This window comes from Sciurus carolinensis, chromosome 9 (genome assembly GCF_902686445.1).
Source record: "Sciurus carolinensis chromosome 9, mSciCar1.2, whole genome shotgun sequence".
NCBI lineage: Eukaryota > Metazoa > Chordata > Mammalia > Rodentia > Sciuridae > Sciurus > Sciurus carolinensis.
This window is the reverse complement of record NC_062221.1, coordinates 36749320-36768283: the sequence shown is the minus strand read 5'-3', so window position 1 is coordinate 36768283 and position 18964 is coordinate 36749320. Positions and strand designations below refer to the sequence as shown.

Genomic DNA, 18964 nt, shown 5'->3' with positions numbered 1-18964 from the left:
TCTACTAAAATGCAATTTGTTGATTGATTTTTCTATTAAACTGGTACATAAAGACATAAAGTTGTACCTATTTAGAACCATATAATTTTCTATACATGTATATATTTTTAAAAGTTTAAACCAGACAAAATATGTTTATCTCCTAATACTATTATTTCTTTGAAGTGAAACTTTCCAAATCCTTTTTTCTAGCTTTTTGAATACACAGTGCATAATTGTTCTCTAATGTCACCTACTGTGCAATAGGATCCCAGAGCGTCTTGCTCCTATTTAACTGTAACTTGCTACATGCGGATCAGCACTTTCCCAGCACTCCTCCACCACTGTCCCTGGCCTCGGGTATCCACCTTTCTACTCCCAAGTGCTATGAGATGAACTCTTTAAGATTCCATATACGAGTAAGATCATGTAATACTTGTTTTTCTGTACCTGTGTCTACGATCATCAAGAACAAGCATCGAAAGAGGTTATCAGAATGAAAAAGTGTCATATAATTTTCTAGTTAGTGTCAGTCCAAATACAGCAAAGACAAAGCGTGAAAGTAAATCTGAGGGAATAAATAAAGACACAGAATTAGGGAGAAAATACCAGTAGATGTGGGGGGAAATAAAGAGATCAAGTTAGGTTAGTCAGACCACATAAAAGAAAGGAAATTTGAATAAGGTTTTATGGTATCACAGTCAGACCTAGAGAAAAATTTGAAGAAATCTGTTTCTGTTAATGCAAAGACTTCTTGAATATTAGTTCTTTTTCTGCATTGACTCTGCCTTTGAGTAAAATAGTTTTGTTTTTTGGGTATGTTTCAGATTTCAGGAAAATAGCACAGTTATATTTAGTTCAGAATGTTACTGAACATAGTTTCTCATATTGTCCTCAGGGGAAAGATGTAGTCTGAAAATAAACAGGTAAACTTAATATCATGTGACTACATTTTTTTGAAGAAAAGTAATTACAATGAGAAATAGCTAGAGAGAAAATGAGTCCTATGTTACTCACTACATATTTAATGTACATTGATAACATAGACTACAAGACTAAAATTTTTGAATGAAGTTGAGTTGGCATATGAGCCAAGGGACTGAATGAAATAATCTTAAAGATGTATGCATCAAATAGAAAACTAATATGAAATGAATAATACATTATACTATTATCCCAATATAACACAGTAACTTTCACATGAACTTGAAGAAGACAGTCTAAATCATTCTCTTTTTTAGAAAACTTATTGTAATTGTATATATGTAGCAATTTTAACAGAATTGCTAAAAAAAAATTACATTAATACTGGAAGCAGAGAGGTCATGTTGGAGGAAGGATATGGGAATTGTAAACTGGTTCATGTAAATAAAAGTTTGTTTGAACAAGAGTTAACAAACAAAAGGGAAAAGCCTGATGGGTGACTGAAGGGCCTCATCACAGGTTAATATCCTCACATATGTGAAGTCAATTAATATTCAATGCACCAGTGCCCATACTCTCATTATTTGAAAACACACACAGTCTGTTGTTCAAGTTGTCTGAGAATCATTGATCCCAACATCAAAGTTGGGATGGTTTTGAAGGGCTGTCATGTGAAAGAAAATAAAGACATCTCTTTTTTTTTTCCAAAGAGAAAAAGTAGAAAAAGTGGGTAGATGAATCAAGAAGATAGATTTTTAATTCAACACATTGAATCATTATATAAAAATTTAGTCCATTATATTAGCACTTAAAGACTATATCCCTCTCTATTTGTAAATACATGATATAAAGTAAATTTTTGTTTTAGGAGGGAATTAGTCTCCATTTACATTAGTATCCAACTATTAATACATACTTCAATTATAAAAATTGTAATATTTTAATTTAGTAAGAAATAATGATTTTTTCAGATATACTATAACATTAAAATATTTCATTAATCAAATATTACTATGATACACTTTTTGATAAATCTTTGATAATTGACTTCTTAGTTTATTTTGTTTTACCTGTATCTCATTCAGTAGGCGGCTGCTGCTAGAATTACTATTCTTCTCTCTATTACCAGTACCTGTTCCTCAAGTTACTTTCAGTGACTCGTTACCCTTTTGAATTAGCTATGACAAAAGAGGCTTCACATCCTCAAAAGTACCTATAATCCTAGAATTCTTACAGTAAGCATCATTTCAAATAATGTGCCTAACAAACAATAATGATGGAAGGCCTATTTAGTTCAGAAAGAGAAACACATGAACTCAGTATATTGGAATTTGAGGAAGATAGACTTGAGAGTTCCAGAGGATGTGCTGTCTGACATGGCATGTTCAGGCATGGTAATTGTGTTGGGGCTTGCTTTTTGACTGGGGCATTGTCAAAGTAAAGAATATCGAAGTAAAGAATATTGAAGCATGTGGAGAGTGATGCTTTGAATCATAGTCTTTCTGATTGCCTCATGGCTACGTCTGCACTGAGAACTTCTTATGCAAAGATGCAGTTCAAGATGGCCCAGTTGCTATGGTGATGCTAGCCCAAGGAAACGTGCAAAAACACAGAGTTGTATCAGTTGGAACTGTCAGCTCAGGCAACAACTTTCTGGGATAGAGAATTCTGAACATAACAAGATGACCCTAATGCCTCACCAGTCCGGTGTACTTCAGATTGCTTGCTTTGCTGAAACTGTATCACAAATAACCTTTTGATGATAAAAACTATATAATAAACATGCTGAGCTACCTCTGGTCAGTCGAACTCCATCAGAGGATGGCTACACACCTAGCCCCAGCTTTGTCTCTTGATATGCGTTTGTCTTTTTTTCATCCCACATCGACCCTCATCTGGTTTCTTTTCCTGAATTAATGGCCGAGACTGAAAGATGAGATGGTCATGGCCATCCGATTCATAATTTTTCTTCAGGCTTGTTTTTTTAACAATCAAATAAGAATGGTAATTGTTCTGTGGAAAGATTTCAGATGCTATTTACCCTCTTTCTGAATTTTTAAGTATACAACACAATATTGTTAACCATATGCACAATATCTTATAGCATATCTCTAGAATTAATCTTGTTTCTGAAACCTTATACCAATTAAACAACAAATCCCCACGTACCCATCTCCTCAGTACTTGGCAACCATCATTCTACTTTCTATTTCTACAAGTTGGACTATTTTAGATATATCACATAAATAGAATCATGCAGCATTTGTCCTTCTGTGACTAGTTTATTTCACTTAGCAAAATGTCCTCCAGGTTTATCCATATTGCTTCAGCTAGCATGATTTCCTACTTTTTCGAAGGGTGAATCCTATTGCACTTTATATGTATATCACATGTTCTTTATACATTCATCCACTTTATGAACATTTAGGTTATTTCAGTTATCTCTTTGAGACCCATATTTTAATTTTTGTGATATATACCAAAAAGTGGGATTGCTATACCATATGGTAATTCTATTTTTGACTTCTGATGAAACTTTATACTGTTTAACAAGACTCTGAGCCATTTTACGTGAAAGAATTCCAATTCCTACATATTCCCACCAATATCTATGTTGTTTTTGGAATAGCCTATGCCTGTATACTCAACTGATTTTCATCAGGGATGTCAAGAATAAACACTAGGAAAAGGATAGTCTCTTCCACAAATGATGTTTGATAAACTGAATATCCACATGCAAATAAACAAAAATGTATAAAACACATATCTTATGTAATGCCCAAAAATAACTGAAAATGAATTTAAAAGTGAATCATAAGACATAAAACTGTAAAATTCCTGGAAGAAAATATAATGGAAAAACCTTTATGAATTAGATTAGGAAATTATTTCTGAATGTGAAAGCACAAACACATAAACAACAAAAGCAGAGTGAGACAAGTGGGGCTACATCAAACACAAGAGCTTCTGAACAGCAAATGATCAGTGGAAGAAAATGGCAACCTATACAATGGAAGAAAATATTTGCAAACAGTGTACCCAAAATACAGAAATTACACCTACTGATCAATGGCAATAAAATAATGCAATTAAAGATGGGCTTAATAAGTTGATATTTATCCAAATGATCAAAAGGTATATGACAGGATGCTCAACTTTAGTATTGATGATGGAATGATAATCATAACCACAAGATATATCCTCACATCAGTAAAGATGACTATTATTAAAAAGGGCCTTCTTTCAATTACAATTCTTTAGTTACTACTACATAATGGAACTCTCCACCTAGTAATTTTCACCTTATGGTTACTGCCATGATAGTCTGTTTCATCGACACAATTATAAAATGTGCAAGTATTAACTTTCTGTCTATGTTTTAATGGACTTGAAGGCACTTAGATCAAAACACACATGGTATAGTAGTTAAGAACACATGATCTTTAACTAGTATGTCCTTTAGTAACATTTGCTAGGTATCATTCTTACTAGTCATGTTTTTCTTAACCTCTGACTAAAACACAATTTGAAGATAGAGTTTTTAAATATGCTATCAATTGAGAGAGAGCAACATAAGCATTGAAAATAAGTGAAGCAAAACTAGTGTTTTAAGATCACTGGACAAACCAATGAGAGAGAGAAAAAGCACTGTTTTCTTTTCTTTTTTTATATGTAAAACATACATAACTGATATGGACTAATTAACAGACTACTTTAGTCAGGGTTTTATTTTAAAATGAGTTTAAAAATGACTGCTAATCCTTCCTAAGAGAACCTGTATAAAAAATATTTATACTAGTGAAAAGCTTTACCTTTTCAACATAATGTATGCTATAAGGAACATAACAAGATGTATACATCATATATAACTAAAAAACAAAAATCTTTTACCTTTATATGTGGATAAAAAGAGAGTAAATTACATAGGAAGTGAAAGAACCAGGATCTGATACCAGTAAGGATAGCTTGATAAACTTTGTCTTCATTGCAAACTACACAAAACAATGCATTCTTCTAGGGAGAATGGCATCTGAAATATAGAAGAGCAAATTCCAAAGTGAGCTTTGAATATGAATTCTCATATTCCAAGAATAATAAGTTCTATGATTAAGCATACTAAGGATACATCCATTTCTATTTCACACATACCCCTTAGAAAGTCACAAGGTACTAACGTATTTAATGTCCTGAAAGGACCTGACATAAAGGACTATACACATGATTATATTTACCAATCTTTAGTCGGCACAACATCAAAAACTGTAACTACCAACTTCATGAAAAAGTCCCAAGTTCCAAGAATACACATTGGAGTATTTTCATGTACATAAGAACTGAGAAAATATATTGGAGTGACACAAAAATATCTCCCATATAACACTGCCTAATCAGAAGCCTGCACAACCTATCAATGAATCTCATTTGAATAGTGATTTATAATGTCAATGATCTTCAGGAAAATTATCCTCACTCCACATGTGAGAAAATAATATTCTTCTTGTTGATAAGTGAGACAATAATCTCAGAAAAATTAATAGATACAGTGAAAATCCCATAACCTGTACACCTGTACATTCCTCCTCTTACTGTAATGGCCAGTATATCACTTGTAGAACTGCTATGTTTCGAATTTATCTCATATGAAGGAATATTTCCTTTTTTAAACAAAACCCTCTCCTAAGAAGGGCTGACATTTTAAAGCTGCTGTAGTTCACTCTCATTTGCTGCATTGGTACCAATTTATCCAATTAGTCTGACAACACATGTAGTCTCGGTAGTCAGTTGTCTTGGAATCATTGATCCCAAGAACAATGGATAAGTACTGCTGATCTTCAAACCACGGTTCAGAGTGGCCTTCTTAATTACCGTTGTCCTTTTCCCTTTTTATCTGTATGACATAAACATTCCTAACAGATTTGAGTCATCTGCCTAGGAGCTGTTGTCATTGCTCATTAGAATTTCATATCCAAAAGGTGTAAACAAGTCTCCTGGTTCCTATCCTTAGACTAAAAAGCCTTAGGAACATAGTTTTTCAAATTGCTAAATTTGAAATTGTCTTTGTCATTTTATTTAGTATGTCACAATGTGCTTTTTTTCAAAGAGAAAAGTAAAACTATTTCCTAAAGTTTTACTCTTTTTTAACAAATTTACTAAATATATTTTCATCTATCATCTACATATCATGACGCAGTAATTGAGATGATGATAATTTGATAAATTAATTTCCAACAGGTTTTTGCTATTTCTAAGTGCACTATTGCAAAATAATTTTCTGCAGTGCGAAGTAATTAAAAATTGAGTCAATGTGTTCTGAAATGGTACTGTTCTTTTTGGTTTTCATTTGCCCAGATTTAGTTATTTAATTATACATGAATATAACCATTTAGATTACCAGGGAGGTTAAAGCTCAAATTCTGTAGTGAACTTTATAAAAAATGAGATAACTTAGATTTATATGTTTATCCTATATTCAGATTTCTCCTGTTCAGTTTATTATCAGCATATTATTATTTCTCTCCCTCGTTGCCTGACTTTTGGTCCACTTAATGCTTCTTCACACCAATAATAAAAGATGAGCAAAAGAGATATTAAACTTAAATTAGCCTACTTGTTAGTCAGTCACTGAGTCAGCAAGGACCTGCTGGGAGTCCATAGCATACAAATTATAGCAATTTTCTCTTTGATAATGTCTTAGTCAGAGGAAAGCTCGATTTTAAACTGTACTGCACTCATTATGTTTTTTATGGATTTCAACCATGCATATTCCCTCTATTTCAGTGCATATTAGTTATTATTAATTCTTATTTATGGCACCATTGAATTTTTATCCTGGAAAAATGTTATCTGTATAATTTTAAACATATTAAGTTTTGTATAAAGATTGTATCAAACTAGTAATACTTTATATTAATCTCCACCATTTTCAGTGGAAGTATTGATAAACATTTTAAAACCTTGAAACCTTAAAACCTCACTGGACTCTAAAGAAAATAGTAAAAATAATTGCCCAAGTAGTGAAGGACCAAAATATCCTGATTTAAAAAAATTATTACTGACACAGGCATTCTTCATCCTGATATGAAAAATAAATGAGTTTAGATAGCTGGAAAATACAGGGGAAGATATCTGTTCATGGTCTTATACACCTACCTTCCATTCCTGCTTGATCATTGTCCTCACTGACCAGAGCGACACACCTTGTATTATGTTTGGCTTCAGAGCCAGGTCTCACCCATTCAGTCAAACAAGAAGGGCTTCGTTTCCATATGTATTCAATGACAACGTAGTACGGATTAGTGAAATGGGTAGTTAGTTAATACAAAGACAAGAATGTTCCCCTGCCCTGAAATGGGATATATATTTTTAAGCCCTCTGATTAAAGAAGAATCTCCACTTGACTAAAAAATACTAAGGTAAAAGCTACCCTATGTGTAACCAGTTAACAGACAGAAGACATGTTTTGAGAAAACTCAATTTCAACCCAACAGTTACAGTAGTTAACTACATTCCATACACTGGAAAAGTCCATAAGAAACTAACATTCCAACTTTTACTCTTATGAACAGAACAGTAAATATGGGAAAGAAAACACTCAAGACACTCAGAAGTAGTAAATATGGAAAACATTCAAGGCATATTTTAATATAAATTCCAAATTCAGATAGAATATACCTTAATGAAACATATTAAGTATATTAAAAACAAACAAAACATTAACCTATGGAAAAAGAAAAACCTTTCTTCTTCTTTTTAATCTCATATATATATATGTATATATATGATTTTTTCATATATATATATATGTATATATGTATATATACATATATAATTTTTCTTCACCCCTAAAGGTTAAAGGGTGAAAAAGATACTAAGGCCATTAAAAGAAACCTCTGTTTTATGTACTAAATAGGAAACAATCTGTTTCTTCTATGAATCAAGAATAGCAAATCTCAAAAGAAAATTTCAGGAGTTTAGGACAGTATGTCTATCAGCCAGTTTGTGTAAGTTTGAGAGCAATAAAATGTTTTGTTGTTTTTGGAGGAAGAAATAACAAAATAATTTGGGGCATAAAAGTTTCATGTTTTGTAATGTTTATTCCTAAAGTTGCAGCCTATAAGCATGTGAGATTGGGTAACATTCATTCAATGTTAAATAGTTCATTAAATTAGATGTGATTGCCAGGTGCCTTAGAGGAATGGTCATGCCTGCTTTAACTATAGAGTAGATTTTTGTTGTTGCTTTTTGTTTGTATTGCCAAAATTAAAAACAACAACACAACAACAGGAGATTTCATATTAAGATTCAGTTATTCCATCTTTCTTGAAAAATGAGTGTCTGGCAATGACAATTCTGGGTCTGCATTGCCACCAGGCAGCCATCTGTTTGAGCTGACTGGCATAGTCCCTTAGATGAGTCACAGACACTACTCATGGCCCTCCCCAATCCCATGTCTCTTACCCTTGGCTTACTTTGTTCAATCCAAGCAGATCTAATTTGAATTTCCAATCTTTGCTCTATTTTAGCAGAACATATTTTCATGACAAATGTGTATACTTTACTTAAATCTGTGGCTCTTACTGTATCTTCCACACTGCCATGTATCTTCAATTCATAAAAATGGATCAATTGTTTAAATGATTTACTGAGACATAAACTTCTGGATAATTTTTAAGGCAAAAGTTCTGTGAAGAAGGAATTTCTGAAAATTTATTTTTACAAGACTTTATAAGAATTGGAAACTAATTAATCCTGAAAGGAATCATATTGCCTTTGATGGTTTTTTATAAAGAGCTAGCAAAGTCAACAATAGTTAATAAGTGTATGATGAATCTTAAATACCATGTTCTCAGGTTGAACACTGAGGTGAGGAAACCTGATTTATACTTGAGGGGTTAAAAACTCCACAAACTAACCAGCAACATCGTATTATTCACTATCACTAAATGTGATAGGTTATGGGTGATTTTGCTTAATTGGAATTTCTGTACTTGCAGAGTATGACAAGTACTTTTTATTATGCACTCACTTAAAATAAACATTAGTGAAATTTTTATTATTATATATCACTGAAAATTTTTGTGTAATTGGCTAACCAAAAATTATCATCTAAAAGGGCAGTGGTACTTTCTTCATGTTTAATTTTAGAATTAGAAAATACTAAATTCAGATAGTACTGCTCATTCATACCAATTTAATCAGCCCTCTTATTTTTTATTACTAACGTCAGTAACCAACTAGAACTTTTTGAAATGTTCTTGTTTTTTAATCTTGCCACCAAGGTAAGGAAGAAAAACAGACAATTAGAATAGCAATTTTTTTTTATTGGCTCTGTTGATTTTATTATCATTAAAGAGATAAAAAATATATACATTTGTTAATACTGTGATTCAATATAGGCTATTTTTTTCAACACTAAATAATCATTGTAAGAGAAAATATTTAATTTCTTTTTAAAAAGTGATTGCATAGAACTTACAATGTTAATTTTACTATTCATAAGTAACAATATTTTAATTGTGCTAATGATCAGAATTAATAACTAGAATATAAGTATCTAACTCCTACATAAAAAAACAAATATATAAGATTGTTCTACTTACCTTTAAATATGTTCTTTAACATTTTAAGCTACCAACATGCTACCAATTTTATCATTATATAAGCATAGATATTTTAAATACATAAATACAGATTAAACAAAAAATATGTAAAATTTAGAAATATAAATAAAGCAAAATGTGCACTTTGAATCATTAATAAAATTCCCTGAAAAGTAAATAAATTCTTATTCATGTCATTATAAATTAAATTAATACAAAGAAACACCTATCTTTATAATAGAAAAGGAGTTGTCTCTCTGCTGACTTAACAGTTACATTCTATGGCCTTTTCAATGATAATAATTTGTGTAATGTGGTAGTGTGTCAGGGCAGAAAGCCAGGTCATTCTGAAATAACACCAGTCAGGATAAAAGGATTATGGTGGAGATCAGATCAGCTTTGTGTTCCATCTATCTGTGCTTGCTCCTTTCTCTAGTGTCCTTAACTAGTGAGACATCTCTTTCTTTTCTCCTTGTCTGTTAATGATTGCTACTGTTATTAGCTCCAAAGTTTTATTCTTCTAGAGCAAATCTTGACTCTTATATAAAGATTCCCTACTTAAATCTGTTTACACTCTAAAAATGAATGAATGAGCACAAATGGTGAGACTCTACTTCATGTACAACCAGAGAAACAACAGTTGTATCCCATTTGTTTACCATGAATCAAAATAAATCAATTTTAAAAAATGAATGAATGAGGATGACTAAAACTTGTTGGTGGCTATGGATCCTTTCTATACTAAAAGTCATAGCATAAATTTAAAACGTATTTATTAATTCACTTGAAAATAATGACACAAGGTAACAATAACATTGTAAAACATAACTTTTTTTTTTTTTTTTTAAGAGAATAATTGTGTTGTTTTGCCTTTCTGGAAACTCTTAGATATTTGATTGGGTAAATAAGCTTGATTCTTATCTGCTTCTGTGTTCTACTCACTGAAATCTCACATATCACACAGTCTCAGAAGAAAAATACTGTAATCTGAGTAGTTTTATTGAAATAATTCAATCCCGTGAGCCTGCGGATTGAGTACTGCTAAGGGTATCTCCATCTCTCCCAACAATCACTGGCTAGACAATTCTGTGTCAATCAACCTCAAAGGATCAAAATGTATGTGTTAAGCTATAAATTAAACTCTTTTGAAATTTCAGCTCCAGAAAACACATTCACCCAGGAGGATGAGGACCAAATGGAAGGTTATTTAAATTTTTGCATATTACTACTAAAGTTTTTACCACCAACAGAAGTACATGAAATCAGTTACCTATTTTGGAAAATACATAAATTAATAGACAAATAAATAATATCTACTACTGATTGTTAGAGATGAGGGACAAAATCCTAAGCAATTTAAAAATATGAGCTCGTTATAAAAAAGGCAGCATATTTTAAGATGAGAAATGCTAACAAAAGGTACACCTGTGATTTAAACCACACATTTTTGCCTTCCATTTAGGGGAACTCTGTCTACTCTTCAGTTAAATTCCATACAGAACTGCCTGATGCTTGCATAGTAATCTTAAAGATAAAATTAATGAGCATTTGCTTAGTTCAACATATATTCACAAGTCATAATTTTAAAAGAAAGAAAGAAATGTAACTGGACTTAATTTTTTTTGGTAGATATTAAACTAAACCAAAACTTTACAAGATTATACAGGGCCCTTAGTGGAACTGGTGAAAAAAGCAGGGGTTTAGCTTTAGTGCACAGAAAATAGGCTGGCAAGGCAAGAACCAGGAGAACAAAAGCAACAAAGACCTCAATAGATAACAGTGTCACAGAAATAACAGCAATTCCAGGAACAGAAGTTGGGGAAAAAAAGTGACTTCTAACCCCAAATCAACTATGAATGCCATGTCTTTTTGCTTTAAATAAAATGAATTGAATCTTGTAGTCCACTTTCTATGCAAGTTTAAAGTATTCTCTGAGACTGCAATTCCTGATGACCTAAATGTGTAACCATTCCTGGTTTTGAGTCCCTAAAAGGAAAAACAGCTCTCTCTCTCTCTCTCTCTCTCTCTCTCTCTCTCTCTCTCTCTTTCTCTCTCTCTCTCTTTTTTGTTCTCAAAACTAATTTGTATAACTAAAAACTTAACTTTGAAAAATTAAAAAAGTTTCAACAGGGTAAACAGTGAAAAGTATTTCCCAGCCTTTCTTTTGTCCACCACTCAACTCGGTCTCTTCTCAGGCAATCATTCACCAGTCTCTTGAATGTACATTTAGAGATAAATCTATGCATTTACAATATGCATCTATCATTTTCCTATTTTTTTGTTTGTTTGTTTCCAGTCAAATTTTTTGAGGTCTCATTGACATATGATCAGATCCACCTTCTGGATTTCATGGGTACAGTACAAGGATTTTTTTTTTTTATTCCAAGATGTGTCATCTTTATTCAATTTACAAGTTACACACAAATGCATACAAACACACACATACAATTTTTCTCTTTTACATATATAGGATCACACTATTACAATATTTTATAACTTGATTTTCCCTTCCAATAATGTTTCATTTTTTATATTAAGTATTCTTACAATATATAATTTTAATGATTCCATAGTAAAACACTATGTAGTGGTATTATAATAATGTCTTTATTTATTATCTAATTATGCATATATTCATTTGTATTTATCTTTTCTTATATAAAAGAAATGTACTCTACTCTTTCTATAATTACTTGATAGTATACCTAAGTAATATTTCCTTATTATTAATCTGGAGTTGTCTATGTTCATTATTTAACCAGTGTTGTACCAAATGAAATTTAGGTTCTGCATTGTTAAATAAGCTTTTGTAAGCCAAGCAAGACTGAGGATTCAATCTTCTATACAACTGACCAATTTACAAGAGAAAATGATTTCAACTGTGGCATTACACTCATGAGTGAAAATAAGCTTTTTTTTCCCCTATGTTTCAGAGAATTTCTGAATTTCATATTGCTCAGAAATAACTGTTCCTAGACTTTGCCTAGTTTCTTATAGTAACTTTTCTTTTACTTATTCATTATAGTTTTCTTTATAGACTCAGAAAAGAACTCTTGGTATTATAGGTCAATTATACAATGTTAGTTTTTCATGTTTATTAACTTCTCTGTAGTTATTTTTTATTATTTTAATTTGCTGTTTCCTTCTACTGTATGAGTTTTAATTTTTTTTTTTCTTTTAGTTTTCCATTGTCAGTTTAGAATAACAAACTGAACTTCCATGACTTACCTTTTCAATTCAGAAGAGATCCTAGAATGTCTGGGATCAATATCTTGATGTTTTAATGTAGTGATTCAGTCTATCTTATTTCATTTCTCTACCTAGTTGTCTCCAGTTTTCCACATAATCCATTTTTCTTCTCTGATGTTTATAGCCAAGTTGATGATAAAGAATATTTTCATTTGTGACTATTTCTGGGCTTTTATTCTGCTTCAGATTCTATTTATCTACTTTACTCACTATACCACACTTTTAATTCCTATAGTGCCATAATACATTCTAAAAGAAAATATTTTACCAGGAAAGAACAAATCTAAATTTTAAATAAAAAAACACAATGTTGTTTACATTAGCTTTACCTCCAAAATAGAACACCTAGATGCAGATCTGACAAAATATGTACAAGTATTTGAGGAAAATCTGGATGTAAGATATCAAAGAAGGACTGGAGAAACTGTCCATGTCTATAGACAGGAAGATTGAACATAGTGAGGCTGCCAGTTCTTTCAAACTTGATATATGGAATGAATACAAACTCAGAAGGCATTTTTACAGATATTGCCAAACCCAGTCTAAAATTTACAATGAGATTTTACAATTTATAAAAGTCAACTCAATATTGACAGGAATGAAGTTGAAAGACTGATACCAAACACCTTAAAAAAAAAAAACCAAAAAAAAACCTACAATAATCAATACAGTGTGGGAAAAAAAAAATGCACAAATAGATCAATGAAATATAATACAGGGCCCAGAAAGAGATCTCACATAAATATAGTCAATTGATATTTGATACAGGAGCAAAGACACCTAAATGGATAAAATAGTCATTACACTAATTCCAGAGGAACCAAAGAACTTCGTTTAGATTATGACTCTTTTACTTGTAATACCAAGGGCACAGTAATTGGTGGATTTCATTAAAATTAAAATTTTCTGCTCTTGAAAACACCCTGTCAAGAATATGAGAAGACAAACTGCTGAGAGAAAATATTATAAAACACATATCTGATAAAAGATGGTCATCCAAAATATTAAGAACCCTTGAGACTCAGCCCTAACAACAGATGACTCGGGCCAGGGTGCACGTGCACAGAGGATCTCGGAGCACGTGCTCCGACCGGTGGCCGAGCGTCTTCCCAACCCCACTCAGGTGGAGATGGCTTCGCTTGTGCTGGGGCTGCGGCCAGTCACCCACGTCATCTTTGACATGGACGGCCTGCTTCTGGATACTGAACGGCTACGTTCTGTGGTGTTGGAAGAAATATGTGGTCGCTATGAAAAAAAGTACACCTGGGAAGTCAAGCCCCTGGTTATGGGTAAAAAGGCGTTGGAGGCGGCTCAGATCATGGTAGATGTCCTGAAGCTGCCGATGTCCAAAGAGGAGCTGATGGAGGAGAGCCAAACCAAGTTACAGGAGCTCTTCCCTGAAGCTGAACTCATGCCAGGCGCCGAAAAACTGATCCACCACCTGCAGAAGCACAGCATACCCATTGCCGTGGCCACCAGCTCAGAGTCCGCATCCTTCAAAGTGAAAACGAGAAGACACAAGGAATTCTTCAGTTTGTTTAACCACATCGTGTTGGGAGACGAGGTGAAGAATGGCAAACCAGACCCTGAAATATTTCTCGCCTGTGCCAGGAGGTTTTCTCCTCCTCCACTCCCTGAAAAGTGCCTCGTCTTTGAAGATGCTCCCAATGGGGTGGAGGCGGCCCTGGCCGCTGGGATGCAGGTGGTCATGGTTCCGGATGAAAACCTGAACAGAGACTTGACGAGAAAGGCCACTCTGGTGCTCAGTTCCCTGCAGGACGTCCAGCCCGAACTGTTTGATCTGCCTGCCTATGAGTGAGGGCGAGGTTTCTCGGTATTCTTTTGGGCTTCTTGGCACCTAGAGTCCATGTTCATGATGCCTACTGCTGAGGGAAAGAGTGAATGAAAACGATAGCCTTCAAATTGTGACCTATATCATCAGTGTAAAATGGGCTTGTGAAATGGGCCTTTTCATCCTTTGTTGGCTTGGCCCACTCTCAAGCGTTTTTAACTGTCCACTTGGTAGTGAATGGAAGACAAATAGAGACAGTCCAGAGCATAGGTCTTGCTTTACTCTCTGAATAATGAAGTGGATAAAGTATACAATAAAGGGAACAATTGCTGCTAGAAAATACAAACCATGTGTGCATATATGTATACATTTTTCTGTGTGTATATATGTGTATGTGCATGTATATATACATATATATATTACATTTCTTCACTCTCTTTGATGTTGATGTTAACATGCAAAAACAACTGATAAGTGAGATGTTAATTTTCTCTCCTTTATAACCTGAATGGAAGAGCCTTGTTATTGGTGAACCTTAAGAAACCATCTTTCCAATTAGCCAACCTCAAAATTATTTTTGCTCCTTTCAGATAATCTCAGCAAATCACCCTGTCTGAATGAATCAATAGTTTTAGTTTGTGTCTATAGAATACATGTTGTATCTATATCTTTATCCACATTGAAGAATGTTTTCTACCTCAGAAAAATCACTTCTGTGTTCTAAGAGCTTTGATTTTCTGCTTATCTTTGATGGAGATAAGTTTAATTTCAGAATTGCTACTTGGTAATTCTGAGAACCACAGAACATTTTTGGCATAATCAGCGATCACATTTTCATGATCAGCCTATTTTGTAGATTCACTCTGCTTTTTGAATTTGGCTGTAATTTGTCAGAGAAAAATTGTGAAAGGTATTGAAATGGAAAATAAAGGAACACTACCCGGTTTTAGATTAACACATTTTTGCCAAGTGGCTCTGATATTTATTTATTTATTTATTTATTTATTTATTTATTTTAGGCTAATTTTCAGCTCTGGAAGCTGTAGAAGAAATGTAGTGATGCATGTGTTTTGTGGAATGAGTATTGATTGCCCCTGGCTGTTCCACAATGCTTGGGTTTAGGAAGTTCATGTCAGCATTCCTGATTGCCTGTTTACCTGTCTGCTCTTTAAGTTCTCCTTCAAACCAATTATAACATCTGTTCCCTCACAAATTAGTTTAAAAAGTTTTTTTGTCCATGTTCATGTAATATTTGTATGGAAGTCATGAGTTTATCTTTTAAAAATGTCCTCAATATATGTAAAACATCAATGTGAAAAAAAGAATATAGACAACCTGATTGAAAAAAATATATATATATATACATTCATACCTATGGAAGTGTCAGGGGAATATATTAATATATTAAGTAATAATATGCATATTTAGAAAGTCTAATTCTTGAATCATAATAATTAAAAATTCTACAGTAGTCATTAACTTTTGCAAATAAATTAGAACAAACATTTCTTCATTTCATTTTTATTTCATTTTCCTATTTCATATTAACTCTATGACTGTAGTATATTATAATGTTTCCTGACTGCATACTTTTTTCACAACTTGTTATATACTTTTAAGAAGTGTAGTATATTTTTATTTTTGTATGCAATTAAAATGAAACACCTTGTTTAGAATGCTGTACATTGTAAAATAAAATACCCCTCTGATAGCATTATTCCATTTGTTATTTTCTAGTATTTATATACTAGAAGTTTTGCAGTTTATTTTGAGTAACAGTATAACTTCTTAATGATGACTATAGTTACTAAAATTTTAAAAACTTTAAAACTACCTGTTGATCTCTATCTACACTCAGATAGATGCTTTAACTCATTCCATCACAAATGATATTTTAAAAGACATGTATTCTGTGTTTGCTTTATTTTTAAAAAATAGTTTCTAAGAAAAGTAGTAAAAATGAAATTGGTGGAAGTATTCTATTACCATATAATCACAGTGTAAAATTGTACTTCAATATTCATCTTCATTCTTGATGGGGTTAGATTCAGAGTTTGCTTAAAAAACAATAATTACAAACCCCAACTTATATTTTTAAAACTGTAATAATGAATTCTATTATCATAACTAAAAAGAACCAATAAAAAAGGAATATATTGAAATATAAATTACTTCATGAATTCACTTTTAGTGACCTTTTAATATTTACCATTATAATATTTTAATTTGCTTTCTCAATCAGTAAATATAACCCTGTAGTTTAAAATAATGAATATAGTTTGAACTATAAATCTTGAAGAACAGAGTGATCTCAATAAACAGAATAGAAATGATGCTCTAATATAAAATATTTGGTCTAACTATAGTGTCAAATAAAATTAGAAACCATTTATAGGATTACTATCAAGTATGTGATTGTAAATATCATATGCAACATGGATTACTCAATAAAAATGTAGCCTGAGAATCACTGTTGGGGAAAAAAAGTACAAATTATACTAAATCCAGGACCTGGGATGCAAGCCTAAGACCACTAGACGGTAGGACTAAAACCTGGGATCCCTTCATCCTAGGCATATCACACATTCATTCTCTTCCCTTCACTGGAAGAAAGAGGAATAATTTATGGCAATTATAGATAAGTCTATATTAATATAAAATTTATAAAATATGTATGACCAGGAGAATTAAATACACAAATATTTTTCACTGAATCTTTACTTGGAATTAAATATCAGCCTTCTTTAGTATGTAACATGAAACGGAAATTTTACTAGGCTTCCTAGTCCTAAGGAACTTTGAAAATTAGACTGTGAATGGAAGTTGGTAGATTCGAGGACGTGTGCATACTCCAATGCTCCTCGGTTGGAGATTCAAACAGCAGGAGTACTGTTTCTAGGCAAGATGGGTGGTTGAGAGAATTCACTAAAATTCAACATTGGATAGTAAAATAATCATAGACACACTGAAAATCAGAAGTTATGAACATAAAGAAATGATATGTTAGCGATGCACCAGCTTAACTGGTGGCAGCATTGGCATTTCCAGCTCACTGAAGAGGGGAGGGCAACAAAGGCAGAAAGAGAGCAAAGCATGGTGAAAGAAATTCACTTGTAGGAACACATGAAATAGAGAGGGAGACTGAGGTTAATTGACCCAGAGATGATGGAGCAAGTTGATGACTGAAAAATGATCAGAATCACTTGGCCTGTGAAACTAGAGTCATGGTGGGAATCACCTGTATGTGACTAATTGGCAGCTTGCGAAGGTGAGAGATTGGAATGCATAAACCGACCAAGCAGTTGCCTGTTGTGACGTCCGGAGTGGAGTGCCTGGACTGGAATGACTTAAAACAGGCCCAGACAAGATTGTGACTGGGGTGATCCAGAGTGAGAATACCAAGGGAAAGACTTCAGTTCCCTTTGTCACTGGAGGCCCATGCAAGCATCTGGGAAGAGGTCAGAAATGGGTAAGATGGGTACATCTGCATTTCAGGTCTGGTTCTGGAAAATTCACATCCTTGGCAGTGGAATATATGAGAGCAATAGAAGATTAGGGCCCCATTATAAGAGTGGAATTTTCAGGAGGTTCCTGAAACCCAGACATCCAGAAGAAATCAGCACTGCTCAGCAACAGGGGTTGTGGATCTATTCTCAAATAAGTTCCCACAGACAAAATCAAACCCCATCTGCTTTAACTTCCCATTTAGAATTCTGCATCAGTTCCATTCTGGGAGTATATCAACCTAGTCTGTCTAGAAAATACTTGAATTTTCATTACTCACCAGATTAAATTATCCTATACTGTGAGGGAAGAAGCTGGGAGGTACTACAATCAGCTTTGGCTTCAGAACACAATGGCTGGAGACTTGGTGAAAAACACAAAAATTTGTATCCAGTGGATACAGAATCCAAAACAAATGAAAAATAAGGCACAGAAGTATAAGCAATGAGCATTCATTTTTGTCAATATTGTTAACCACCTCAGTGAAAACAAACCATATATGTGTATGTGTGTATATATATATTTATAAAATTTTTATATAATATTTATGTTATATGTTTATATATAAGTATATATAAAGTATATTATAAATATATAAGTAATATTAAATATTTATATTAACATTTATGTTTATAAATATAGTGTTAACTATTTCTATATTTAATATTATTTTATATTATTTATATATTTATAAAAACTATGATATATTTGTATATTTATGAAATATATATTATATACTTGTATATAGATATATTTATAAAATTCATCTTTTAATGGCTTTTTATTTGATTTTTAACCTTATTTTGACTTTGGAGAGGTAAACTTTTATATGGCTTTCTTTTGGCTTGTTTGTACCTTTGTTTTTATTCTTCTTAATCTTTCTTTCCCCTCTAATGAATTTCCTTCTATTTATTTT

The 18964-nt window shown here is 32.5% G+C and overlaps 1 protein-coding gene across 1 annotated transcript; it reads left to right on the top strand.

Annotated features, from left to right (window-relative positions):
* The first annotated feature begins 13908 nt into the window (after positions 1 to 13908).
* On the top strand, positions 13909 to 14571 carry LOC124992333 (pseudouridine-5'-phosphatase-like). The gene has a single exon (XM_047563026.1). It carries the CDS (start codon positions 13933 to 13935, stop codon positions 14569 to 14571), a length of 639 nt encoding a protein of 212 aa, XP_047418982.1. The 5' UTR covers positions 13909 to 13932.
* Positions 14572 to 18964: the final 4393 nt, after the last annotated feature.